Below are 27,350 nucleotides of genomic sequence, written 5' to 3'. Positions count from 1 at the left end.
CCATGTCTCAGACTCAGAGAGCAAAGTTTGGGAAGCACAAACCTGGATTCATGTCTGATAAACTGAGCAACTCCCTTTGCACAGGAGGAAAGCAAATCAGATACTTCAGAATTGATGCCAACAAGCTCCTGATTTTAGGTAGAAAATTCAGTGTCACTATTTGGGTTTATTTCTGTGAATTCATATGATGTGAGCAGAATCTCACTGAGGCACAGCTCCTCATGTGGAGGCAATTCCACAATGCCATTCCACAGCAATGGAAATGAACACATTGCATTAAACTGCATGGAGGTACTCTGGATTTCCCCTGCTGTGATTCTGGACTTGGGCCTACCTCCAAGTGAAGGGAGAAGAGCTGTTTGTCCACTCAGACAGGTTCATACTTTGTTTCCCTGTGCCCAGGAGCAAAACTCATCAAAATACATTGATCTGCCTTTTTGTGCTGTTAGTGATGGAATGACAATGACAAAGAGAAAAAAAAAACCCTCCAAAAGTACAAATTATTCTGCAGCATCATCTCTTGGTGCTCCACAGCACGTGGAAGAGTAAAATGTCAGCTGCCTCCAAGGGAAGTGGGAAATGCATCCCCCTGTGGGCTGCACTGCTGCCCCCAAACCCCCAGAGGAGCCCTGCTCACAGATTGGATATTGGAAAAATCTCCTCATGGAAAGAGTGGTCAGGCACTGGCCCAGGCTGCCCAGGGGAGTAGGGGAGACCACCCTTGGAGAGATTTAAAAGCCATGTGGATGTGGCACGTGGGAGCATGGCTTAGTGGCAGCTTTGGCAGTGCTGGATTTAATGGTTGGACTCATGATCTTAGAACAATTTTCCAACCTGGATGAGTCCCTGATTCCATGATAGCAGTGCAGAGGGGTTAGCCAGCACTGAAGGTGCTCACCTGGGCTCAGGTGGGTATATGGCACAAAGGTACAGGTGTGTCTGTGCTGGATAGTGGCAGTGCCCATGTCTGGCAGGACTGGGGACACAGGGACTGCAGGGACAGTGGTGTCTGTGCCAGGTGACACAGTGCACAGTGTCCCAGCCCTCCGGGATGCTCTCCTGCTTTGAAAAGAGATGCTCCAAAGCTTCCATGGCAGGAGGCAGCAGGGCTGAGCTCGGGTGCTTTGGGGATTCTCCTCCCCAGCCTGTGCCATGGTGCACATGAGTGCCAGAGCGAGTGCCAGGTCCCCGTGGAGAAAACCCCTTCACCAACCCTCTGCACCAGTGCAAGGAGACCCACAGGGCTGACTCTGAATGCTGGTGCTGCCAGGGCTCAGTGCCCTGCTGCCCCTCAGCCAACACCTTGTCACACCACCTCAAAGAGCCACCACGGCTCCCAAAGCCCCAGCACCACAATGGCAGCCTTAAAAACCGCCACAGACAGAGCCTGCTGCCTTGTCCTGGACTGTGGGGAAGGGCAGGAGAGTGTCTGAAGGCTCAACAACCTGTTCAGAAAGAAAACATTGGTATGTGACCATGAAACCATCGAGGCAGAGAAGGAAAACACGAAAAGAGAGAAGCACCTTGCAAGGGCCATTCTTCAAGGAATGCTGTACAGCAGGGGCCACAAAGAGGATGAAGGATCTAGAGCACCTCCTTATGAGGAGAGACTGAGGGGGCTGGGCCTGGTTAGTCTGGAGAAGAGAAGACTGAGAGGGGATCCTATCAATCCATAAAAACATCTCCAAGGCAGGCACCAAGAAGATGGTGCCAGAGTCCTTTTAGTGGGGCTCAGCAGCAGGAGAAGGAATAATGACCATAAACAAAAACACATGAAGTTCCACATGTTGAGGTGGAAGAAGTTCTTTCCAAGGAGGGTGGCAGAGCACTGGAACAGCTGCTCAGGGAGGGTGTGGAGTTTCCCCTCTCTCAAGACATTCAAAACCCACCTGGACACATTCCTGTGTCACCTGCTCCAAGTGACCCTGGCTGGGCAGGGGTTTGGACTGCATGATCTCCAGAGATCCCTCCCAACCCCAAATCTTGTGTCATTCTGTGAGGAGTGTGTTGCATCAGGACACCACACATCCCATGTCCCTGGTTGGGGGGCTTTCCACAAAAAAGCTGCCCAACTCCTGCTCTTCCCACTTTGCATCCAACTCTGCTCCTACCAGGCCCCAGCTCCTTCTCTCTTCCTCACCCCAGAAAAGGCAGAAGGTCCCACACTGTGCCCTGCAGCCAAGTGATCCAAGCTGCTGCGTGGCCAGAGCAGCTCCTGCAGAAAAGCTTTGCAGAGCCTTGCAGAGGCAGAGCTCTGCACAGGGGTTGGGCAGCAGCTCCAGCTGCAGACATTGTCCCAGGAGCAGCACCTGGCTTTGGGTCATGGCTCCGTCTCTCTTGATGGAACTGGATTTCTAGGAAGGGAGAACAAATTCTTAAGGAAAAGGGAGGACATTTTCCCTTCTGGGGTCAAATAAAAGGGCATCAGGAGTTGCACGGCTCCATGCTGAGGAGCATCAGGGACACAGATGTAGCTTTCTGTACATAGCCCTGATCTAACACTGAATTCACTCTGTGACTTTCAAAAAGGCACTTGGCTTTCCACCAGCTGTGCCTTTCCTCTGCCTTGCCTCAGGCTCTGAGCATCAGTAGGTGACACATGTAAAGGGAAGGGCCACCCTGCAGCTCCTGCCTCTTTGGGATGTCACTGCCTGTGGATGCCCAATAATGACAAACACCACGGGAACCTCTGCACCCACCACTTCTTCCCTGACCTGGGAGAGTGGGGCTGGTTTTAACTTGAGGCAGAGGACAAGCAAAGGAGAGAGGAGATGGGAGAAGTGCCTTTTAAGAAGTTCCTTTGTCGCTTGCCTCCACGTCCCGTGGCGGTGCCTGCACTGACGTCAGTGTGGCGCTGGTTGATTGGCACCAGCTGAGGGGCTGGCACAGAATCCTCCCCTCCACAGCGGCTCTGACGTGGGGCAGGAAGGGCTCGTGCTGGGATTATTCCTGCCCGTGTCACCCTGGTGGCCACAGGGCGAGGAATGAGGAACCTCTGTGGCGCGACAGCCGACCCTCATGGCTGCCACAGAGCCCCTGCTGCACCCTGGCACCCAGTGATGGGGGCTGCTGCCCAGCCCTGGTCCCTCCGTGCCAGGGGAAGCACAGTGAGGTGGCTGCTGCAGGAGCACCAGCATCAAAGCCTCGCCTTACCAAGGGGTGCCAGCCTGGCACCTTGCTCACAGCGTTTGTGCCAGCTGTGACACAGCTGTGAGCCCTCGCTGCCATCCCTGCTCCTGGAGAGGAGCTCTCGCTGCCATCCCTGCTCCTCTCCAGGTGTTCTTCCCTCAGTGGAGGCTGCAGGACCTGACTTGGGCATCCAGCCCTACAGCTCTGGGGTTTCAGCAGCCCATGGAGGTGATGCCCTGGTACGCCCAACCTTAGCTTGCTGCCTTACAGAGCAACGAATCCCAGAAGAGCATTTTTGACTAGTACTTTGCTCCCACACGTGGGAAGCACCCCACTAAACGCTCCTGGGAAAGAGGAGCCAGCCCTTGGAATCAGAGCTGCTTTGGGAGATGGATGATGGAATGCTACGCACCCAGCCACAAGAAGGACAAGTGCTAGGCAGTCAGCAGCAGTCTTCTTTACTATGGACCACAGGAGATCAGAAAAGTAACCTTGTTAACAGGAGAGCTAGCGGCTAACAAAATGTCATGCTGTAGGACGGACTAGAGAAGCACAATCACCAGAACAGAACGGCACCCAGGGGGACAGGGAAGCCCAGGGGGTTGCAGGAGATGCTCTACAGCAAATCTCTAGTGTGGTATTGACACGTCTGTGAGTGCAGGGGCTGGCTGCATGTGTTCCTTTAGTCTTGGACACAAGGCAAAGGGTCTTCACCTTTACCCAGTTCCAGTGGCTCTGGCACAACGATTATTGACTTTTTTCAGAATAAAAATACGAATATAATTTTGTTCCAAGAACTTTGTGCAACAATCATTTCTCCAGGTGCAGTGAAAGGAGGGCAGATAGGAAAATGGCCTTCCCAGGGTTGTCCTTGTGGCTCCTGCCCTCTCCTCACTGACACCACAGCTCTCCCCAGCAATCCTCTGTGGCTTTGCCTTCCGTGAATCCCAAACAAGGTTTTTCAGAAAAAAAAGGGGGAAAAAAAAGTATTGCTGCTTCTTCTTGTAATATTTTTCCTCTCTCTCTCACCCCCCCGTTTCTCCTTAAAAATGTTTACTTTCAAAAATTCCATTCCTGCAGAGATTCCGCCTGAGCTCTGAGGTCTCTGGACTCCACCCTCCTCTTTGCCAGTCAGAAAAACTGAGTCTCGATGTCTCTTTGGTTAAAAAAAAAAAAAAATTAAAAAATAGCACAAACAAAGAACACACAACCCAGTATGATCCCATTCCACCCCGCGGACGCCTGATGAGAGGGTGTCTGTGGAAGAAGGAAGCATCAGAGACGAGCTGTCTGCTCTGGAAGCCGAGGTCTCCGCTCCGTCCCGCCGCTCTCCTCTCTCATACGGTGGTCGCCGGCCCGTACTGGAGCACCAGCGGGGACGTCTCCTTGATGCGCACCAGGAACCGCCCCTCGGGCTGGCTCGTGTGGAGGGACAGGGGCAAGAAGTCATCAGGGAGCCACCGCTCGCCCTCGCTGGCAGCGAACACCAGCCCGAAGTGCTCCAGCTGCTCCTCGCCGTAGCAGACGGCGGCGGCGGCGCCCAGCACGTCCCGCGCGAGGCCGTTCATCTCCAGCACCACCAGCTTCACCACCTCGCTGGCAGGCGTCTGGCTGGTGATGTGCAGCTGTGGAGAGAGAGATGGCACAGATGGAGAGATGGGAGAGATGCATGGTAAGGGGGGGGAATGAGGAGGAACAGGGGCCAGAGGCAGCGGATGGCGTGGAGGAATGGTGAGGGTGGAGGAACAGCTGCCCAGCAGTGCCCGTGAGCAGTGCTGCCCATGGCAGCAGCCTGGCACAGAGCCATGGGCACACCACGCCAAGGGAATGCCCAAGGGGTGCCCCTGCATGCCAGGGCCCAAACTTATGGACTACTCTCCTGCCTCTCTCCTGTTTCCAAGCCCTTGCCACTCAACCCTTGCATGTGTCACCTACAGCACTGCTGAGGCTGCCCCACAATCTCATCACCTGGAGGTGGAGAGGGACAGTCCCTGTCGTGCTCCTGATATTGTGGAGGGATCTGTGTGAAGTCCCTCTCGTGAGCAGGGTCCAGACCCTCAGACTAGCTGGATCACAACAGCTCTGCCAAGCTACAACTGAAACCTCTCTGGAACATGGCAATAAATTTCATCCCGCGCACAAGCTCGGGTTCTCCCACCAACAGCTACCCTTGCCCTCTGCTTCCCAGAGGACAGCCCTGTGAATCCCAAATCCTGTCAAGAAAATGAGCTCATCAGGGCCCTGGCTGCTAATGCCAGGAACCACTGCTTGGCTTCAAAGGCCCCAAGGCAGGACATCCATCCTCACCCAGGGAAAGCAACGTTTCCTTTGGCACATCTGTGAGGGCATGCAGAGCTCCAGGAGTGCCCTGGCAGGGTGGTCCCAGCCCTGGCCCACGTGAGCACTGCCAGCCCTGAGCAGCCGTGGCAGGGCTCAGCCATTCACACCAGCCCAGGAGCTGCCTTTGAACTCGCCTTTCTTCCAGGAGAACATCGTAAAACGCTTCCAAGCAGGCGTGTCCAAAGCTTTGTAGCTTCAAAAGCCACATGGGCAGCTCGCCAAGAACCTGAGGGCTGGGCTTCAGTTCCATAGAAATCTATGGGCATTCCTCAAATGGAAAAATCCAGTGAGGCAGAGTTGTCTCTGCTAGGATGTCCCAGCTGGGTGCAGAGACACTGGCTATCAACCCTCCCCAGCTATAAACCAATCAGCCTGTTGGCACTGTTCTTCCTCTGCCATTCCTTTAGGGTTGCTTTCAACCCATACCAGTCATGATTTAATGATTTTCTGCTCCATCATCCTCTGTCCTGGGCACCAGGAATGTCTCGGAAAGGAAACTTCAACAGGGAAAGCATCTCCATGGCTGGGACCAAAGGAGGGCACAAAGCCAGAGGGGCACCTGCCCAAGATGTGTGTCCTGGGGGATGGTCCTCTATGGGGGACCCCACCTGGAGCAGGTGTGAGTGATCAGAGCTGGTGGGGTCAGCTCTTGGCAGCAAAGCCCTCATGGAAAGGAGTCAGGTCACACAGCTGCTCCAGCATAGTCTGAAGGAGCATGGAAGGAGCTCTGCCCGCTGCCCCAGCTGGAACTGGCGTGGGTTCTGCCACTGGAATTGCCAGAGGCTGGAGACAAAAAGCTCCTGCTCTCCCTTCCCTAATGAGCAAGGCTGGAGCAGAGACCACATACCCAGGACGGGGAGGCTGTAGGAGGAGCATGGCTCGGGCAGGGGTGACAGCTGAATTTTGGCCTGGAAGTATAATGTGTTTGAACACATCATCACATCAGGATACAGCAAGGATGTGGCAAGAACACCACCTTAAACAATGGATTCAGTTATTATATCAGTAGCTCGGATATATCAAGGAAGATTTGGATTTTTGCTAATACACTCATCTACTATTTTGGCTTTTTCCCCCCTATTAGAACAGTTGGGTTTTCTTCTCTCTTTATTTTAAACAAAGCTAAAAAAAACCAAAAAAAACCCCCAAAGAACACAAAAAAAATTCCAAAAAACCAAAAAAATGTGTCCTTTGCTCTGCCTGCCCACACTGGGTGGCACCAAGCTACTGTCACCTGCTGAACCACAGACCAAGAGCTGAACTTCAGCTCCACTGCTTTGTCCCCAAAATTCACCGTGTATGGCCCTGACTCATCCTTTTGCAGCAGCGGCCATCCCTCCTGCAGAGACACCCTGTGCTGCCAGGAGCCTCATCTACAGCAGGGACACAGGGAGTCAGGGAGTCAGGGCAGGGGTGCTGTGGGTCTCCAGGGGACCTCACCCCTGGGATGGTGAAGGATGGGGAGGGCAGTGCCAGGTGTGGGGCACAGGACCCTGCTGGCTCTGTCCCCATCCTGCCAGCCCTGTCCCTCCGGGCACGGCAGAGCCACTCTGCCACCCGTGACAGGCTCGGGTACCTTGACACTGGTGTCTTTGGAGAGTCCCGTTTCGTACTGAGGGCACACCCTCAAGGTGACAGAGCCCGGCTTCTTCCCTTGCTCGGCCAAGCCCCCGGGCTGCTCTGGCTGCTGCTCCGGCAAGTCCTGAGTCCACTCATGGGAGCCCCGGCGGCCCCGGCGGCGCTCGGGGCTGGGTGTGGAGCCAGGCCGCAGCCGGAGCTGCCCGCCCAGGCCCGCGCTCCTGCTCTCGGCCGGGGAGCTGTCCACGGAGCCGGGGCACGACTTCCTCGGGGCAGGGCAGTGCGGCTTGGGGAAGTCCAGGCTGCTGGTCCGGACGCAGTAGGCCTGTCGCTTCTCGGTGATGCGCAGCAGCTCGATCTGCCGGCTGGGCAGCACAAAGTCACTGTCGTAGAGCTTGGCCGGCGGCCGGGGCTCCTCGGGCGGGGGCGGCCCTGCGGGGGCGGTCTGGAGCTCGTGGCTCTGCAGGACGTCCGGGGCGCTGTCCCGCAGGGTGCGGGCCCCCCTCCGGCTGCAGCACTCGGGCCCTGAGGTGGAGCACACCAGGTCCAGCTCCTTCGGGCTCTGCGCCCGGCTGGAGTCGTAGTCGCTGTCGGTGGCCAGGAACACCTCCGAAGAGCCCTCCTCGTCCGACAGGCCGTGCGAGTCTGCCGGGGGGAGAGCAGCAAAGAGCGACTCAGCCTGAGTGTGGAATCCCTCGCTGAGGGGAATCCAGGGAAGCCTCTGGGGTTTACCCCCTTGTGACACACCTGAGCTGCTCGGCTCGGCACAGGCAGGGCGGGTCTGCCCCCCTGAGACCGACTGCCCTGGGTGTCCACAGCTCCAGCCCTGCCGGCACCCCGGGCACAGCCACCCCGATCCCCCGAGCCCCGACCCGGGCACAGCCACCCCGGGCACAGCCACCCGGACCCCCCGAGCCCCGACCCGGGCACAGCCACCCCGATCCCCGAGCCCCAGCCCGGGCACAGCCACCCCGGGCACAGCCACCCCGACCCCCGAGCCCCAGCCTGGGCACAGCCACCCTGACCCCCCGAGCCCGGGCAGCCCCTGAGCCCCCAGGCAGGAGCTCGGGTCCCTACCGGAGTTGAGCTTGCGGCTGGTCTCCGGTGAGAGCACTGGGGACGGAAGGTAGTCCAGGTGGGACAAGGAGGATCGCGTTTTCTCCTTCGCTGGCCCCCCGGCCTCGCTGAGGAAGCCACTGAGAGAGATCCCACAGGAGGGCTGCTTGTAGCGGGCGTGCTGCAGGACATCCATGATCCAGCGCATCTCTCGCCAGATCTCCTCCATTTGCTGCCAACAGAGGAAATGGAGGAGCCCTTTCACACAGCACACGACAGCAAGAAAGTGCCATGGCCAAACACGGAGTCTGTACACACACACACATCTCCCCAGAGCTCTGGGGGAATCCCTGAGCTGGGAAATGCAAAGAAAGTGCTCTCAGGCAGGAGGAGGATGCAGCTGCTGGTTCAGCAAGAGTGCTGGTGACAGGAGTAGGTGAGATGCTCTTTTGCAAGTCCATCCTAAAATGCACTTGCAGGCCTTTTTCTAGCAAGGAGGGCATGTGCACTTTGGGTGTCTCCTTGGGATTTTTCATGTGATCACTGCACTAAGAAGTTGCTGGATAAAGCAGCTGCAGCCTGGAGAAGAGTTGAGGAGGCTCCAGGGACATCTCAGAGCCCCTTCCATTGCCCAAAGGGGCTCCAGGAGAGCTGGAGAGGGAACTGGAACAAGGGATGGAGGGATGGGACAAGGGCCTGTAGTGACAGGACAAGGGTGAATGGCTTCCCACTGCCAGGGGGCAGGATTAGATGGGATATTGGGCAGGAATTGTTCCCTGTGAGGGGAGGCCCTGGCACAGGGTGCCCAGAGCAGCTGTGGCTGTCCCTGGATCCCTGGAAGTGTGCAAGGCCAGGATGGACAGGGCTTGGAACAACCAGGGAAAGTGGAAGGTGTGGGCTGGATGAGGTTTAATATCTGTTCCAACCCAAACCATTCCATGAATCTATGAAAGACCTGCCTGCTGCTACCCATCAGCAACATCAGAGAAATCCCCCAGGGCTACCAAGACCAGGGAACAGCCTGGGTGCAGATGCTGCTGCCTGAGTCCTGGCAGGTCAGGGGCACTGTCGAGCCTCCTCCTCCCCATACCTGGATGTAGTCCTGAACCTGCTGGTGCCTCTGCTTTGCAGTGGCGAGCTCGGCATCGGAGAAAGCCTCCCTGAGGCTCTGCTGGGACAGGAGGGACTCCAGCTCCAGCAGGGCGGACACCTGGCAGTACTGTGTGATGAACTCCCGGCTGTACGTGAAGAAGTGGACTGGGAGAGGAAACGAGAGGGGGGATGTAAAACATGAGGTCCCATGCTGTGGGTGCCCTACAGCCTCCTCCCTGTCACCCAAGATGAGGAGGCAACACTGTCCATCAGTCCACCTGGACAGCCCTCAGTACATCCCTGCATGCCTCCTCCCCAGGGAGGGAGGGAACTCTAGGCACCCACCCCCTGCCCAGCCCAGCTCTCAGGGGGCCTCAGAGGACAAGAGGACCAGCAAAGTTGGGTTTTTGCACTCCCTCTCCTCACCCAGCTCAAAGATCTGCAGCGGCAGCGTGAGGAAGCCAGAGCGAGGGGTGTAGGGGTTGTTCTGGCCCGGAGCGGTGCAGACATCATCTGATGGAGGCAGCAGCAGCAGGAAGGAGACCTGATCCCCAAAGTCCAGCACCTCCTGGCTGTACAGACGGAAGTCTTTGGCCTGCAAGAGGATAGTGCAGGTAACAGCTGCACACATCACCTGGGGGGGCCTCTGCCCAGTCCTCATGGATGGAGCAGTCCTCAGGGACCACCTGCAGCCAGGGGACACTGCACCTTCAACACATAACCAGAGGCTTCTGGCACAATCTGCATAATCTCATCACTTCTCCTAATTTATCCTAAAAGTTTCAAAACTTCTGGTCAAAGCCACCATGGCAGGATGTGGAAAACGTCCCACCAGTGATGGCTCAGCAATGAGCAGGGAGGTGCCCTCCCAGCTGCCCAGCCAGAAGCACATACCCAATGACCCAGCAGTCATTGGGGCTGCTTACCAGCAGATATTTGGCATGATGGAAGGAAGTTTCTCCCCATGCAGTCTGGCCCCAGGGGCTGCAGCTCCAGTCCAGCACTGGCCAGGGACCAGCCTGCTTTGGAGGGGCAGAGCTGGGCTGGTCTCGTGCTGCCCAGGACAAAACCACTGGCAGCAATAACAACCCAGATTTGCTGTTGCTGCTTTGGGGGTACAGTGTGGGAAGGACAAACAGCTCCTGTGGACACTGTCCCTGGGCAGGGCAGACTCACCACTCACAAACCTTTTGTTTGCACAGCACTAAAATCTGGGTGCTCCAGCCTCACAAGGAGAGCTAGACATGCAGTTCCCCACCTGCTGCAACCACCAGCACTGTGCTCACAGCCCCATCCCCTCCCTCTGCCCAGGCCTTGGCTCCTGCCTCTACCTCTTGCAGTGGGATGTTCACCAGGGTCATCAGTTCTTTGATGGCCACTTGGAGCTCCTGAAACAAGGGGTTCTGGGACCTGTCAGTCTCTGGCTCTGTGGGAACAGGCTCCTCCACGCCGGCCATCTTCTGCAGCCACTCCCACTCCTCCCTGCAGAAGGCCAGAGACAGACAGGTGAAGGAGGGAGCAGTTTGGGTGGACATGGATACAATTTCTCTGAGAGCTGTGTTTGCTTGGCTGTTCCTCTCCCAGGCAGTGCAGCATCCCCAGAGGTTTGGGAGAGGTGGAGGTAGAGAGGGAACTTGGTTTGCTCTAGGCTGAATCAGAAGCACAGAATATGCTGAGCTGGATGGGACCCACAGGATTGTGGAGTTCAGCCCTGACCCCACCCAGGACACCCCAACAACCCCACCCTGTGCCTGGGAGCACTGCACAGGGGGGACAGGAGGGGATATCACTCTGCTGCTGAAGAAGGAGGTGATGGATGCTGGTAGCCTGGGTGGGACACAGCAGCCTGGCTGGGACAGGGGCTCTCACCACCCCCTGCAAATCCCACCTGGAGATGTTGGGGTTGGAGCGGATCTTGACGTGGCACAGGATGTTGGGGAGCTGCTCTGGCACCAGCACTCGGATCTGATCCACGGCACTGCACAGCTTCAAGTAGCCCAGGTAGAGCCCCGGGGAGAGGGCATGGCTGCTCCGCTGGTGATAAGCCAGCTTGTCCTGGGAACAAAGACACTGCTGGACCGAGCAAGTCCTCACAGCAGGGCTTGTGCTGATGCTGTAGCACAGCCAGTGCAGCTGGAGAAGGGGAGCAGCACAGGAACACAACCCAGCACTGCCAGCTCCAATCTGGCACCATCTGGATGCCTCCCCTTGAAACAACAGGAATTTTGGAGCTGGCTGGGCTCTGCTCCCCCTCTGCTGTGACCCTTCCAGGGCCGAGGGGAGCAGGGAGCACTGGTGTTTCCCAGGGGAGCCCCAGCACAGACCTGCAGGGAGATGAGCAGCGTGTCCAGGGCCGTGGGCTCCTCGGGGGAGGACACGGACTTGCGGCCGCTCTGCAGCTTGCAGATGGGCACCCAGCGGACGCTCTCGAAGGTCTGGTTGGTCTTCACCTCCTTCAGGGTGACGATGAGGATGTTGCCCTGCTTGTCTTTGATGGGCTCAAAGAAGACCTGCCCCAGGTCCTGGATGCCCAGCAGCCCCTGTGTGACAGGGTGGGAAGGCAGGAGAAAGCAGAGGGTCAGGGGACATCCCGGAGGCATGGTGGGTCTGGGCAGCTGAAATGTGCCTGCAGCTGCCTGCTGGAAACCAGTCTGCCCAGAAAAGCACCCTGATGGTGCCCAGCCCCTCTGCAGGAGACTGCCATGACACCTGGCACCTCACTGTGCCATGTCCAGAGTCCTGCTAGGGGGACGAGGCAGGGACACGCAGTCATGGCCTGCAGATCCTGGGTTTATCTGACTGTGGTACATCTGCATGCTGCTCCCAAGGGAGCTCAGCCTCCAGCATCCCACTCAAAGTGTTTGTTCCCCCCCAGGCTGACCCTCACCTGCATCTGTGAGATGGCCAACAGCATCTTGAAGCGCGTCTGCAGGATGCAGGAGCAGGAGGACTGGGACACGGTGACACACTGCCGCAGCCACAGGATCTCGTCCCACATGCACGACACCTGCACACACCAGTGTCACTGCTGCTGCAGCTGGGGCACACCAGGGAGTTCTGGGGAAGGTGTTTGCCTCTCTCAGCTGGGTCAGGAATGTGCATGGGCATGCAGCACCTCAGCAGGGGTGCAAACCAATCCCTGTGCCACAGGCGCTGAGGTGCCTGCACCCGAGGGCAGCCCTGAGCCGCGTCCACTCAGACACCCATCTTCATCCAGGACTGAAACCTTAAGCTTGAATACAAGTTGGCCAAGGTGGGGAGGGAGGAGAAAGCACTCCCCATCAGTAGATAAGGATCACCCAGCAAATTATTTTGGCCCTGAGCTGCCCACATGCCCTTTCCCTAAATCTGCTGACATCAGAGGAGCTGGCAGCTGCTCCCTGTGCATCCCACAGCAGAGGCAGAGATGCCATGGCAGGATGCTGAGTGGAAGCAGTTCAACAGCCACTGACATCCCTGTGGAGAGGCACCCCACCCTGGCACACAGCCTGCTCAGCCTTGCTCTGGTCTGTCACCCATCTTTGGGCTTGATGAAATTTCCTGGTCTGTGCTGAACCCCAGCAAGAAGCAAGTCCACGGGCTGCCTGCACTGCCAAGCCCCAGCGTCCAGGCTGGAGGGGCAGAAGTGTTGCCTGATGCCTGCCTGGGTCACCTTGGCACTCCTGGCCCTCTGCCCAAGCACAGGGTCCCTCACCTTGGTGAGCCAGAGGAAATCCTGCATGAGCAGGCAGGAGTAGGTGTCATCAATCTCCACCACAGGGATCTGGTCCTCGTGGGTCACCAGGATGTTGTCATCCTTGTAGAAGATGGCTGTCAGGTAGAGACCCCTGCAGGGGAGAGAAGAGAGACTTCAGTGCCACCCCAGCTGCCAGCTCCATCTCCCAAAGGGTCTCTTTCCTGAGAGAAGAGGAGATGTCCCAGTCCCCACTTCTCTCCAACAGCCCATGGCAGAAGAGGCTTGTGGCTGGCACGGGAGCAGGGACAGGAACCCAACGTGTCCCAGAGATACCATGGCCCATGACCCTGCAGCACATGGGACAGAGATGAGCCAGGCTGTGCGGGGAACACTCTGGGTCTGGACAAGGTGGGGTGCCAGGTGAGCCCCAGAGGTGATGCAGGGATCTGGGCACCAGCACAGCTTGGCCAGTCCAAATAGAGACACCCAGAGCACCTCTGATCTCTGGGCCATGGGATTCATCTCCACTGACACCACCAGCTCACTCCCAGTGCAGACCCTGCTCTGAGCACCCCCAGCCCCCAGCATGCAGGCACAGCTCTCAGGATGGGCAGCTCTGCAGCCCTGCTGGGACAGGGGCTCTCACCATCCCCGAGCACCAGCTCTCACCGCTTCAGTGTCTTGAGAAACTTGCTGCCAGGGTGGAAGAGGTGCTTGAGGCTCTTGGAGACTGAATGCTTTCTGCTCTGGGGCTGGTTCTTGCAGGGCTCTGTGGAGCAGAGAGCAGAGGATGCTGCAGCAGGAGATGAAGAGCTGATACCAACCCTCTGCTGAGGTCTCCACTGCTGAGCTGTCTCCCTGCTCTTCACATCCCTGGCACAGAGCTGTTCCTGCAGCACCAGCTCTGCAGATCACACCAGCACCCCCAGGGCTCAGCTGCCCCCGCCCCAGCCTCCGTGGAGCACCGTGCTGTGGGCTCACCGTGGCAGATGCAGTGCTGGTGGACGGTCTTCACCTGGCCCAGGAGATGGTCCAGGGCCTCAGCCTGGCCCCGCCGCCGTGGCGCCCGCCCGTCGTACTCACGCCAGTCTGTGGGACAGAGCAGCGTCACCCCGGCACCCTCTGCCTGTGTGGGGGCACCTCTGGGGCACAAGGGCTCCATCCCCTCCTCCCACACCCCCTGGGTGTCCCCCTCACGCCACAGCATGGCAGCACTTGTGGGTGCTGGGCGATCCCCAGCTTTGTGCCCCTCTTCCCAGGAACACCCAGCTCTGCACAGCACCCCGTGGCCACCAGCCTCCCCACAGCATGGCAGGGACACACCAGGGGCAAGGAACAAGGTTCTGTCTGTTGCTGCTACACTTCACTGGCCTTAAAAAATAAAATTCTTTCCAGTCTCTTCCTCCAGGTCTTTCCCAGTTACTCCAGATGAGCGCTGGAAGCCGGGCTTACCTCGACAAACACATAAATAAACTCCTGCCAGCTCCACCCGCTGTGGGACAGCAGCAGGACCCTGAGCAGGGCTGGGACCTGCCTGCTCCTCTCCCTCAACTTTATATTAATTGCTTTAAACACCCCATGTCCTGCCCGCTGCTGTTTTCCATGGAAAGTTCAGCTCTGTTAACTTTGGCTGGAACTTGCTGCTATTTTTAGTAGCTTTAAAAACACCCAGGGAGGTGCCTGACCATATTCTGCTGGGCCAGGGAGGGATCTCCAGTGAAGGGAGAAATATTACTGGCAATAAAAATAAATAAACCCCACTCCTGTCTGATTCACTTTGGCCACACTCAATTGATGCCACCTGGATCGTGGTCACAGGGAATGTGACCTGTGTGAGGTGGCAAATGGGCTTTAAAGTGGGTGCAAACATGACAGGGACAAGATAAAGCCACGGTAGTAGACTGCTGTGCCCTTGCTGCGTGCATTCCTAGACATGCAAATGGATTTTTTGTGATTTCAGCGCTCTGTGGATCTGCAGCCAGGGCTGTGTGCATGGTGCTGCACATGTCTGACCCATTACTGTTCATCTCCATCTGTTCCCAGTGCCCTCCCTGCTTCCAGGAGCAGCAGCCCTGCTCCCTGGGTGCCTGCAGCTTGGTGGGACAGGACGTGCCTCCATGGCCTGATCCTTGGGACAAGCTCAGCCTCCCATGGGGCTGCTCCTTACTCATTTACAGCACCAGTCCCATGGGACACCACACAGGCACCTGTTTTGGGACTGGTGACAAGTGGCAGAGACCATTCTGGAGCCCCCTTAGTCCTGAACTTCACCTTTGGGCTGCTCCTCTCAGCTCAGTCCTCCTGGCCCTTCTCCACCCAGCCCCCTGGGGTTCCTTGTGTGACACTGGGGCTGTTTCATGTCAATTTTCCTGGGGCCAGCATGGGGAGGAGAGCGCTGACAGCCCAGAGCTGGTCTCTGTTGGTGCTTGTGACCCCCATCCATGCCAGGGAATGCAGTTCCTTGAGTCTGGGCCGGATGGGAGAGACCATGTGGGGGCACAGAGGCCACTGCCACCCAGGACCCCTCTGAGTCCTGGCTCTTTGCCACCTCCCAGCTTCCTCCATGGGATGAGCTGATTCAGGTGGCCTGAAATGGCTCAGACTTTCCCAGGTGCCAAGGGTAATTCAAGGCTGAAAACTCACTGTTTGCAAAGCCCCTGTTGGCTGCAGGCAGCACCCCAGACCCCCAGGCACAGCATCCCTGCCCGGCCTGAGACTCCAGACTCTGCCCCAGCTCCCCTCACTCCCATCCCAGCAGTGAGAGGGACCCCTGGATGGCACGGGGGGCTGTCCTGTCCCCCCTGCCCCACGCTGGCATCCATGGGGGTGTTGCCAGGGGTACTCACTGGAGGGGATGGCGAAGGGGGGCGTGGAGGCTTGCGGGGGACCCCAGCCCTTCATGTTGTAGGCAGACACGCGGACGTGGTACGCCGTGCCCTGCAAGGAGAGCAGCACACTCAGCACACCCCACCCCTCCCAGCTTGGCAGGGAGGCAAGGGGGATTCCCCCCAGCCCTCTGCTCCAGTACAGCATGAGGAGCACTCAGCTGGGAGCCCACAGCCCGGTCACTGGCTCTCACCTCCCCTCCTTACAAAGCCCTTGTTATGAGGCACTAGAGAATCCCTGTGGCCCTGCTGGGTGGGTTTGGGGCACACAGGAAGGACTGGACATTGCAAATTGCCAGAGAGGCTCCAGCCTGAAAGACTCAGTGCTTCTGTGGGTTGGGTGCTGGCGATCCCCTGGGACACGTAAGGATTCAGCCCCTGGAGACAGGGAGCTGGCCCAGCACTGTCAAGGGCTTGTAGCACAGTGACGGTGATTAAAGCCTCTGATTAAAGCCCAGCCAAGCTGCCAGATGTTGCCAGGCCTCCAGGCACTCATGAAGGTGGCAGGAGCCTGTGAAGCAGCTCTGAGAGTGTGATTGATGGGCTTGGAGCAGCTCCTTGCAGTGATGCTGCTCCAGGCTCTGCTCGAGTCCCTCCTGCCACACCACAGACAGCCCTGACAGCTCCTGGGCTGGGCACTGCTGCTGGGCCTCAGCCCCTCTCACCTCACCTCACCAAGGGGGTTCTCTGCTCCTCAAATCAGTGCTCCCTGCCTGCCTACCCCTGCTAAGGCTGACCCCATTTATCCCAGCATCTGCCCGTGCTCCCATCCTAAGCTCCATCCCACCACAGTCCCCGTGTCCCTGGTGCCAGCCCAGGCACGGCTCCTGCAGCTCTCAGGGAGATAAACCAGCAGGGAGCCACAGTCCCACCAGCCACGACCTTGCTGAGCTCCCAAAGATGAAGATGGGGCTGGTCCCCCCTCTTGGTGACACTGGGGCTGGGCTGAGGGGTTGGACTGTGCAGGTGGCAGAGGGCTGAGCACTGATTTACTGCCCAGGAAGAGCCTGGGTGGAGACAGGAGTGGGGAGGGGGACGGAGGATAAATCAGAGCTGGGTGAATGGGCCCATTCTGGCTGTCACTGCAGTCCCCAGACACCCTCTCAGGGAGGTGCCCCACTGTCAGGGGCTTCAGCCATGTGGGGACAGACAAATGCTTCTCCCAGCCCCATGGTCTTGGCTCTGCCCAAGCTGCGCCCATGGCACACAGCGTGGCACAGCCCTACTGTTCCTGCTCAGAATGATCACAGAAACAAAGAACCATTAAGGTTGGAAAAGGCATCTAGGATCACTGAGTCCAACCACTGCCAAGGCCACCACTAAACCATGTCCCCAGGTACCAAATACACATCTTCTGAACATTTCCAGGGATGACGACTCCACCACTGCCCTGGGCAGCCTGTGGCAGTGCCTGATCCCCTCCTCATGGGCTGCACTAAGGCCTTTTCCCAGCTGTGGGCTCTCCCTGCTGTGCCCTGCCCGCTTGGGCACTCACCGACACCAGCCCCTGGATGGTGAAGTGCAGGTCCTTCAGCTTGTCAATCACAGCTTCTCCCAGCAGTGGTGAGAAGGTGGGGGAGCAGCTCCACTCCACTGCAAGGACAGAGACCCCAAGGTGCCATGAGGCCCTGGAGTGGGGACAGGCCACCAGGGCTGGGGCAGCGTGTCACAGAGAGCAGCTCAGGGGGACTGCAGACAGCACAGGAGATGGAGGCAGCAGAGTGCAGGCATGGAAAAGGTGATTCACAGAGGGGGGAAGGTCATGGGGAGCTGCTGTCCTCACCAAGCCACCTAAGATGGGCTCAGCATTTCTAATTGGTGGCTCAGAAGTTGGGGGTGGAAGAAACTCTTCCAGAAGCCAAAAATATCTGGTTTAAGTGGGTGAGGGGTGCATAACAACAAAGTCTTCCCAGTGTGCAGGATGAGGGAGCAGCCAACAAGCGACACCCCAAGTTTTGCCTTGGTGCAGGATGATGTTTGGTCTAGCTCAGAGCATTTGGGTGGTGGCCAGGCTGTCCAGCAGCTGTGGCTTCCTCTGTCGTCCAGCATAAAACTGGCCTGACTGGGGCTTGGCAGCACTGCCCATGCTCTGTTGTGTTGACATGGGGTGCAAGGCACCTGCTGTGGCTGTGTGACCCTGCCCTGCTGCAGGGATCCCCGTCCTTACCTTTGTACTTGGTGACAACAGCTGAATTGACACTCAGGGGCTCCCAGAAGGTCACCTGCAGTGAGGTGCTGCTGGCCACAGAGAGGTGGACACTGCTGGGGGCATCTGGCACTCCTGGGGACAGAGAGGGCAGGCGCTGCTACAGCCATGACGGTCACTCTGAACCTCCCTGCGTCCCTCTTGGGCCTCTCCCCAGTCCCAGGGACATATTCCCTGATGGAACATGTTCTCCCTCCATGCACCACACTGCAAGCCTGGCCTCAGGGTGCAGGTGATGGGAGCTGGAGCCATGCACAGCCCCAGTCCTTCCCCCAGAGCAGGCACAGCCCCAGCCGCGCTGCGGGCACTCACGGGCATGCTCAAACCCTGCCTTCATGCGCTTGTACAGCCGGAACCGCCACTCCCAGGCCTTGAGCTGCTTCTCCTTCTCGGAGCAGTCGGCGTGGGGCGCCTCGTTCACCACCTGCGCCATCAGCTCGTTGACGCGCTGCTCCGCCTCCCGCACCAGCGTGGACAGGTGCAGTGAGCGGCTCTCCAGGCTCACGACTGCAGGAGGGAGCACACGGCCACGGGCCCAGGAAAAAAAGGGAGGACAAGGTGGTTAGGGCAAGCTCTGCCTCTGCTGGAAGAATCCCCACCCTGAGACCCCAGCTCCTCGCTGTGTCCCGGTCCTGGGGCTGATTGAGCGCACGGTTCCCCTGCAGCCCTGCTGCAGCCCGCACTGGTGTCCCAGAGCCCAGTGATCACCTCCCCACCTGCATCCACTGCCGGGGGTGCTCCACTGCACCATGCTGCAGACCCAGGTGATGGGCACAGCATGACTCCTGTCCCAACTCACAGTGTGGGCTCTCCTTCGCTCCCGCCTGCAGCAGGGCCCTGGCAATGGGAGCATTATTGGTCATGATGGCGATGTCCAGGGGCAGGAGCCCCTCGCTGTTGGGGGTGTTGAGGTCCAGCTCCTCAGGGCTGTAGTGCTTCAGCATGTCCTGCACTCTGTCAAGATCCTGCAGTTCCACGGCCTCAAAGAGCGCAGCATTGCTCTGGAACTGGGTGAAAGGAGAAACGCAGCTGGGCTGAGCACAAGGCACCCTCCTCCCTCCCACCACACACCCTGGACCCGCACTAGCACCCCATGGACCCAATCTGGGAGAGGGTGCCCTCATCCCAAGGGCTTGTGAGCATCAGCTCTTTGCAGACACATCTGGATGATGCCAAGTGAACACCTGGACCACCTCCAACTGAACTTGCTACAGCTTCACTTAACACAATCTTGTGCTCCCACCCAGGTTCCAGCACCACCCACACAGAGACCCTCTGTCCCCACCTGGATGGATCCAGCCCCCACAGACCCTCTGTCCCCATGTGGATGGATCCAGCCCCCCCAGACCCTCTGTACCCACCTGGATGGATCCACCCCCACAGACCCTCTGTCCCCTCTGGATGGATCCAGCCCCCACAGACCCTCTGTCCCCATGTGGATGGATCCAGCCCCCACAGCCCCTCTGTCCCTACGTGGATGGATCCAGCCCCCACAGACCCTCTGTTCCCCCCGGGATGGAGCTATCAGGCACTGACCAGGTAGGACTTGCGGAGCTTCTCCTTCTCGCCCCGTCCCACCAGGCTGCTCTCGTCGAAGGAGGTGTAGTTGACGCGGAATTTCCCGGACAGGTTTCGGTAGAGCCTCTTGGCCGCGTTTGGTGAGGAAGGGCCTGGTGGCTTCCTGGCCTGCGCCAGCTGCAGGTCCCGCATCTGCTGGGTCATTTTAGGGGAGGATGACCTGGGAGAAAAGTCAGGAGGGAAATGAGGCATGGAGGATGTGCCAGAAAGGCAGAGGCACATCTGTACTGTCAGGACCAAGACAGCAATCGGAGAGCCAGAGCACTCCCAGGCAGCGCCAACGTGAGCAGCTCCAACGTGAATGCCAGTGCCAGCAATGCCCTCACCCATCTGTTTTCAGCTGAGGCAGATCTGTTCCTAGCTGCTGGCCCTGCAGGGGTCCCAAGGGGCTCATATGGTCCCTGCAGGTAGGACATTTGCTTCCAGACACAAGCTGGGATGCCCAAAACAACCTCAGGCTGCTCAGCTCTACAACTGGTCTGGATCCATCCCAGCAGGGCAATCTCTGCACACACCCAGCCTCCACCATCCAGCTCCTACAGAGATGCCAGCCCCCTCAGCAGTGGAGGCTGCAGGGCCTGGCAGCCCCAGACCCGTGCTGGGTGATTGCTGTCCATCACCACTGGCCTGGGACAGTCTTGTGTACCATCTCTGCACCCACCCTTCTGCAGGAACCCTGCACTGAGCACCATCCCTCTGCTCTTTGTGGTACATGACTTTTCTCAGAGTTGTTATTCCAGCAAGGGCACTCTCTGGAAGTGAAGTGGGAGCAGGGAACATTAAGCCCCATTTCTAAGGGCATCCAGACAATGCCAGGTCCTGATGGGGACCAGTGACCCCAGTCTTCCGCTCACCAAGAGATCCTGGCTTCAGAGCTGCTCCTTACCTTTTCCATCCATTAACCTACAAAACCTTTTCTCCTCTCTGATTATAGAATCACAGGCTGGTTTGGGTTGGAAGGGAGCTTGAAGACCATCTAGTTCCAATGCCCTGCCATTGGGACATGATTTTGATTCTTACTTTCAAGATCTACCAGTCACAAGGAAAGCTGGTGTCTTTTCTGGGGCTCTCCAGAGTGGGAGCTGTTCCTTTCCCTGCCGTCAGAACTCTCCTGTCTCCATCAAGACCTCTTCCCACCAGTCAAAATCCCCAGCTTTGCATGAGTGTGGCCCTGCTGCTGTGTGGGGCTCTTGCCCATGAGTCATCCCCTGCGGCATGGAGGGTTTCCACTGCGTCAAACATCTGATCCCCTTCTTGCTGGAGCTCTGGCACAGCTCCCAGAGAGGAGCATCAGGTCTGAGGAGCATTTAGCATGGCTACACTTAACACAGTTTCTCTCAGTTTTGGCCCCATCCCCCTGTGTATAAGGTCAGATATTTAGGGGCAAAGTCTTCCTCCCCTTGCTTTATTGGTTAAATATCAAGTGTGATAAAAGCATGGCATTTGGCTGAAGGTCATGGCAGAGCAGCCCAGCGAGGCTGTGCCTGGGGTAAGGATGTTTATAAAGCCATCATCGTGAGACAGGATATTAATAACCCCTCGCTCTGCGCCCTTCGTCGTCCTCATTTCAGATGAGGCACAGGGGGCTGCAGAAGGACTTTAATGATTTTACCTTTTATTACTGTGATATTTAAGAGTGGAAAATGCTGCTAAGGTTGGCTCCTGGCAATCATTCATCTCATCAGCTTCAGCCTGTGGATTTAGAGGGCTCCAGCGTGGCCCAAGCCACAGTGTCAAGTTGCTGCCCTGGGTTGCTCCAGAAATGGACATTATCTGAGCACAGGGCTTCATGGGTCAGGCACCGAGCACCAGCCACACCAACCAAAGGCCCATTTGCAAAAGCAGACAAGTGTTTTGTCACTTCAGGTGGCAAAGTACCCCTGAGCACCCACACTAGAGTGGGTGAGTTTTGAGCAGCAGAGTCCTACTTGTTGTGGTGGGAAGGGAGGGAGCAGCACCCAGGACTGTGTCACCATGGTGGGAGACACCTGCACAATGCAAGAAAGGGTGGAAAACCAGTCCTACGGTCTCTGGGCCTGCCTGGCTCTGACACGGTGTCCTCAGCCTGTGCACACCATGTGTGATCATGGACAGGGAGCAGCTCCTGGCACGGCCTCTCCTGAGGGCTCCTCATGCCAAGGGCTCACACACACAGCGCACACAGCACACACAGCACACACAGGGCACAGGGCTGCAGCAGCAGCACAGCTCTGCTGTCACTGCTGCACAGACATGAGAGAAAAGCCACCTGCACCTGAGCAGGCAGAGATGTTCTGGCAGGAAGAGACAGGGAGGCAGGTCCTGACTCTCAGGAGAAGCCTGAGATGCAAAACCTGCCTGGCATATTTAGGAAAAAGAACTGACTCAAGAGGTTCTCCAGCAAAACCTTGCCCTTTCTCTTGTGTTTAAGAGCTGACTGCTGCCCAGGTTCTTGTCTCTCCTCTCCACCTCCAGCTGCTGCTCAGAGGTGAAGGGGCCTCTTTCAGCAGGCTCATCAACAGTCCCTGTAAATTCCACTCCCTCAAAGGAGGCAACAATGCTCTCCCACACAGAATGCTCTTCCCTCCATGGAAGCTGGAGCTTGTAACAGAGCCCTTCTCCAATCGTGCCTGCAGAATCAGGCTTTAAAATGGAGTGGTGCTTTGGAGAGAAAGTCATTTGTTCTGCCAATTAAAATACACAGCAAATGACCCAGTGCAGGCAGACTGCACAGCTGGGAGGAAGCTCTCTCAGAGATGGCAGAAACAGAGACAGAGAAATTTCTCACTGTTTTCCCTCCTCTGATTTGCTTTTAATGAGAAGTAAAGAGATGGAAATTATTCAGTGCTCAGGAGTGAACATCTATGTATATTAAACCAGCTGCCCCAAAGATAAAAGAGTTTCCTGCCCTGTGGTTATGAGTCATCTGGACTCGGTGAAATGGTCTTGATTTATCTACAGCTAAACTTTGCCCTGGAGCAGCTGATAGCTGAAAACAACACCTGCAGGTGTCCTGCCCTCAGGGGCCAACCAGCCAACACCAGCTCGCCCATGGCAAAGCCCCATCCTGCAGGGAGGTGTGGGAGGAGATCCCACCTTCTCTGCCTGAAGAGTCTCAGTGCAGCCAAACTAAATTTATCCCAGCCACAAATGGGTCTTGTTGCTAATTACTGTCCTGCAGCCTGCAAGCAGAGGACAGGTGCTCTGCCTGCCCCAGCAGTTCAGGTCTCTGTGACCATCGGGGAGGTGATGTGGACATGAGGTCTGCAGTGCCATAAACCCACACACCAGCAAACTCCATCACCCTCTCCAGAGAAGAGGCTGAGGTTCTGTGGAAGGATGAGCTGGGTGGGACTGGTCAGATCCAACTGGTGTCAGTTCTGGAACTCCCATGGCTGGAGGGGGTCCAGAGGAGGGAACAGAGCTGGGAAGGGTCAGGAGCACCAGGAGGGGCTGAGGGAGCTGGGAGGGGGCTCAGCCTGGAGCAAAGGAGGCTCAGGGGGGCCCTTGTGGCTCTGCACGACTCCTGACAGGAGGGGACAGCTGGGGGGGTCGGGCTGTGCTCCAGGGAACAGGGACAGGACAAGGGGAAACAGCCCCAAGCTGTGCCAGGAGAGGTTTGGAATGAATATCAGGAAAACCTCTTCCCTGAAAGGGTGCTCAGGCACTGGCACAGCTGCCCAGGGCAGTGGTGGAGTCACAATCCCTTGAGGAATTTAAAAGTGGATGTGGCACTTGGGGACATTGTTTAGTGGTGGCCTTGGCAGTGCTGGGTTAATTGTTGGATTTGATGATCTTAAATGTTTTTTTTCCAACCTTAGTGATTCTAACTGTGATTCTGTCTCAGGAAACCAATGCAATAGAGGTGGTTTTCTTTTTTAAAAAAAGTACATGAGAATGGATGAGCTAAGGCATCTTCGTTTTTTCCCTTCCTCCAGCAACAAACAAGCAAATCCACTGGGTACTTTACAACGTGGTTTATGGATATTCTGAATGTTAATGTTTGCAACACTGCAGATCTTGGCCTAGTAAAAAGTGTTAATAATTGCTGCAATTCCTTGATTTTAAGTGCATTTTGTAGAAGGGCGTAGCCCCTCCAGTTGTCCAGCTGAGAACCAGTCCCTGACAGCCAGGGCTGCTGTGCCCCTGACAGCAGAGCCAGGGGCTGGGACAGCCCTGCCCAGCGGGCACCTGGACAGGCAGGGCATGGCACCCTGCCCACAGCTCACCAGGACAGACATAGGGAAGGAATTGTTCCCTGTGAGGGTGGCCAGGCCGTGGCACAGGGTGCCCAGAGCAGCTGTGGCTGCCCCTGGATCCCTGGCAGTGCCCAAGGCCAGGCTGGGCAGGGCTTGGAGCAGCCTGGGACAGTGGGAGGTGTCCCTGCCATGGCGGGGTGGGATGAGATAAATGATCTTTGAGGTCCCTTCCAACCCAGAGGAGTCCATGATCCCAACATGTGGCTGGTGAGGGCCAGGGTGGCCATCCCAGGGCCCCAGGAACAGCTGGGAACAGCTGGGAGCAGCTCCTGTGCCAGCAGGGCTGTGCTGGGGCAGTGCCCTCCCAGGCTCCGGGTGCCCCAGGCTGGCTGTGGTGCCTGCCCAGGGTGGCAGTGGGAGGGCAGGCTCGGGCACAGCAGCTGCCATGAGGTCACTGTGCACTGCAGCCCCTGGGTCACTGGGGGTGGCTGTCACTGCGGGGAGCTCCCACCAGTCCCTGATGCAGCAAACAAGGAAGCAGCAGGGCTCTGTGCGTGAGAAAAAGGGAGCCTGGAGGAGGGGGGTGAAAGGTGCTGGTGGCTTTCTAAGGACAAGGGTTGGTATTGGGAGCAGAAGAGGGACTGGGCCCTGGCAGAGTTTGCTGAAGCCTCACAGCTATGTGGATGTTAGTGGTGTGTCAGCACAAGATGCCAGGGATACTCTCCTGAACCATGCTCCAGTTCAGCCCAGAGGGGTATCCAAGGATGGAACAGGAGCAGCCCAAAACCCAGTTTCAGGGGGACACAACCCAGTGCAGCCAAGCTCCCCCCAACAGGGAGCTCACAGCAAGAGGTGATCAGCACCAAGCACGGGCAGCAGGGCAAGGGGGCAAATCCACCCCTCTGCCCCACTCAGGTGAGACCCCACCCGCAGAGCTGCCCCCAGATCTAGGCCCCCAGCATAGAAAAGTGAGTCCAGAGCCACAGAGATGCTTCAAAGACTGGAGCTCCTCACTCTGAGCCAGGCTGGCAGAGCTGGGGGTGCTCACCTGGAGAGGAGAAGCTCCAGGGACACCTCAGAGCCCCTGCCAGGGCCTAAAGGGGCTCCAGGAGAGCTGCAGAGGGACTGGGGATAAGGGATGGAGGGACAGGACACAGGGAATGGCTCCCACTGCCAGAGGGCAGGGCTGGATGGGATATTGGGAATTGGGAATTGTTCCCTGGCAGGGTGGGCAGGCCCTGACACAGGTGCCCAGAGCAGCTGGGGCTGCCCCTGCATCCTTGGCAGTGCCCAAGGCCAGGCTGGACAGGGCTGGGCTGGGAGCAGCCTGGGACAGTGGGAGGTGTCCCTGGATATGGCAGGGGTGGAACTGGATGGTCTTTAAGGTCCCTTCCAACCTGAGCTGTCCCATGGCTGTATGAAACTATGAGATCAAGTGGCAAAATCAACATACAGGTGTTTCCTGAGAGAAAAACCTGAGTGTGAGAGGTCTCTCCACACTTGAGCACACTTGGTCTCCCCCATTGTCCAGGGCTGTGCTCACCCCTGTGCAGCAGGAATTCACAACCATGGCCATGGACACTTGGACACTAACAACTCAGAGCAGCTCCCCCACAGCCATGGGGACAGCAACAAGAAGTGCCGTGTCCTGCATGAAGAGGAGCTGCTGATGTGTTTGCATTTTCCACTCTTTTTGCCCAAGCATAAGTAATTTTTCATGACTGGCAAAACAGAGGCTGGATTAAACATGGAACATGAGTAGGGGAGCCCTTCCAAAGAGTGGGATTTCATAACCCACCAAAAAGCACGCTCAGAACGAGGACCAAATGCCATGATCAGCATCCCTGCAAGGCAGCAGGGCTCATGGAGCAGCAGGCACAGCAGTTACCCACCCTGGGCTGTGCAGACCACCAAGGCATTTAGGTGCTGTGCAGTGACCTGGCCATGCAGACACAGAGCAAAACACTCCTGCTCCACAGAAACATCATTTGCCTAGAAAATGCACGTGCCTATTGAAACCTGGGTCCAGGGAAAGGCACCAAAGCAGACTTTGTTTATTTGTTTGTTTGTTTGTTTGTGTTTCCTCCAGCTTTTTTCTTTTCTCCCCACTTGGCAAACCTGCTGGGTTTTGTTTTGAGTGGAGCTGAAGCGAGCATGCCTCTTTTGTTTAGCAATAACAACTAACTTATATAGATGCTCTCCTGCCAAGACATTTTTGTTGGAGCTCCAGAAACCCAGTGCTGTTAGACCCCAAAGCTTGGAGGAGCTCAGCGTGGCGTCAGGCCCCTGGGTCAGTGCAGACCTTCCCGAGCAGCAATGGCAGCACACTGTCCCTGCTGTCCCCACGCCGGGCACACACGGTGTGTCTGTGCTGCCCGAGCAGCTCATGGCCCCTAGAGCAGAGAACACCCCATGGACACCCAGCCCAGCCTGGCACAGCACGGCTCTGCAGGGGAAAGCTGACTCCCAGCAGCTCAGAACCCAAATGAAAAGCCCATCCTGGGTGAGATCTGCAATATCCAGCAGTGCCCAGTGCCCTGCACCTCTCCAGGAGATGGAGAGCAGCATTCCCCCTCGGAGCACTCCTCCTGTGCCATCCAGGCTGCTCCCCAAACCTGCAGGGTTTTTGCATCCTTTGGGGAGCACTTGCACTGGGAACACATGGCAAGGACCCCCCTCACCCCTGGGTCCAGTCCTCACTCAGCTGTGGCCAGAGGGCACTGACACAGGCTGGACACAGGAGATCCCACAGCACAGGCTGGGGTCAGCAGTGTCCTCCTGAGCACAGCCATGTCCCCTGGCACAGCACAAAAGAGCTGCCCAAATGTCTCATCCCTACTTAAATCACAGGCTGAATTTGGGAAAGACAGAGACTTCAGGACTCCAAGAGAAGTCTGGAGCCAACCAAGTAGATCACTTGCTGACAGTGTCCCATAAAACACCCCACTGCTGCAGGCCCAGCAGCACCCTTGGGGAGGAAGGCAGCAGAGACGCTTGAGCAAACTCTGCTGCCACACAACAATGCTGCTGCTTCTTGCTTTTCTTTATTTTTTTCATTAGACCTCCTGATCACTGCTAAAAAGTGAGACCAGAAGGATCTTGTGATTCAATGGCCATGAAAATGTTGCCAAATCAGACCTTCACTTGCAGTGTCCCTGTGACATGTGCCATCAGGCAGGGCTGCCATCACAAAGTGCCACTGTGCTGGCCGTGCCATGCAGGGCACCGTCCTGCCCACACACCTCACACAGCACTGCCAGGCACGGGGCACCTCTCCTGGGCACTGTGCTGCTGAGGGACATGGCACAATGACTGCCTCACCAGCCGAGGCAGGCAGCCCATAAGCAACACCTTGGGCTGCAATGAACGGGGCACTAGTGGGCACAGCCTGGCTCCAGACACCCCAAACCATCCCTTGAGGGAGGAAATTCAACATTTCAGAGGCTCACACAGTCTCCATGCACAGATCTGGGTCAGGAAGGAGACGCTGGAAGCTTCTATGCCTAGCCCAGCTCTGCTGATTTTACTGTTTTCACAAGGATTTACCCCACAGAGCTGCTGCGTGTCCTGCCCAGAGGTTCCTACCTAGAAAATCCACAGAAAATCCACTTTTCTGCTTCTGTGCTACCAAA

At 57.3% G+C, this 27,350-nt stretch overlaps 1 protein-coding gene across 12 annotated transcripts in view; it reads right to left on the bottom strand.

The window, feature by feature from the left end:
* Positions 1-3,571: 3,571 nt before the first annotated feature.
* Positions 3,572-27,350, bottom strand: part of LOC102073378 (ankyrin repeat and fibronectin type-III domain-containing protein 1) — a 241,693-nt gene continuing 217,914 nt past the window's right edge. For all 12 annotated transcript variants that reach the window (XM_074553160.1, XM_074553158.1, XM_074553159.1 and 9 more), the window contains 18 exons: positions 19,499-19,700; positions 18,762-18,969; positions 18,275-18,469; positions 17,924-18,037; positions 17,252-17,349; positions 15,718-15,808; positions 13,853-13,960; positions 13,541-13,640; positions 12,890-13,022; positions 12,083-12,202; positions 11,520-11,735; positions 11,084-11,250; positions 10,527-10,677; positions 9,622-9,790; positions 9,194-9,360; positions 8,125-8,335; positions 7,046-7,692; positions 3,572-4,754 (listed from right to left, as the gene is read on the bottom strand). In XM_074553160.1, the coding sequence (XP_074409261.1) occupies positions 4,467-4,754; positions 7,046-7,692; positions 8,125-8,335; positions 9,194-9,360; positions 9,622-9,790; positions 10,527-10,677; positions 11,084-11,250; positions 11,520-11,735; positions 12,083-12,202; positions 12,890-13,022; positions 13,541-13,640; positions 13,853-13,960; positions 15,718-15,808; positions 17,252-17,349; positions 17,924-18,037; positions 18,275-18,469; positions 18,762-18,969; positions 19,499-19,700 (3,385 nt within the window). In that variant the 3' untranslated portion in view covers positions 3,572-4,466. The remainder of the gene's footprint in view (positions 4,755-7,045; positions 7,693-8,124; positions 8,336-9,193; positions 9,361-9,621; positions 9,791-10,526; positions 10,678-11,083; positions 11,251-11,519; positions 11,736-12,082; positions 12,203-12,889; positions 13,023-13,540; positions 13,641-13,852; positions 13,961-15,717; positions 15,809-17,251; positions 17,350-17,923; positions 18,038-18,274; positions 18,470-18,761; positions 18,970-19,498; positions 19,701-27,350) is intronic.

Source organism: Zonotrichia albicollis, chromosome 16 (assembly GCF_047830755.1).
Source record: "Zonotrichia albicollis isolate bZonAlb1 chromosome 16, bZonAlb1.hap1, whole genome shotgun sequence".
In the NCBI taxonomy this organism is placed as follows: domain Eukaryota; kingdom Metazoa; phylum Chordata; class Aves; order Passeriformes; family Passerellidae; genus Zonotrichia; species Zonotrichia albicollis.
This window is presented reverse-complemented; position numbering and strand designations above follow the sequence as displayed.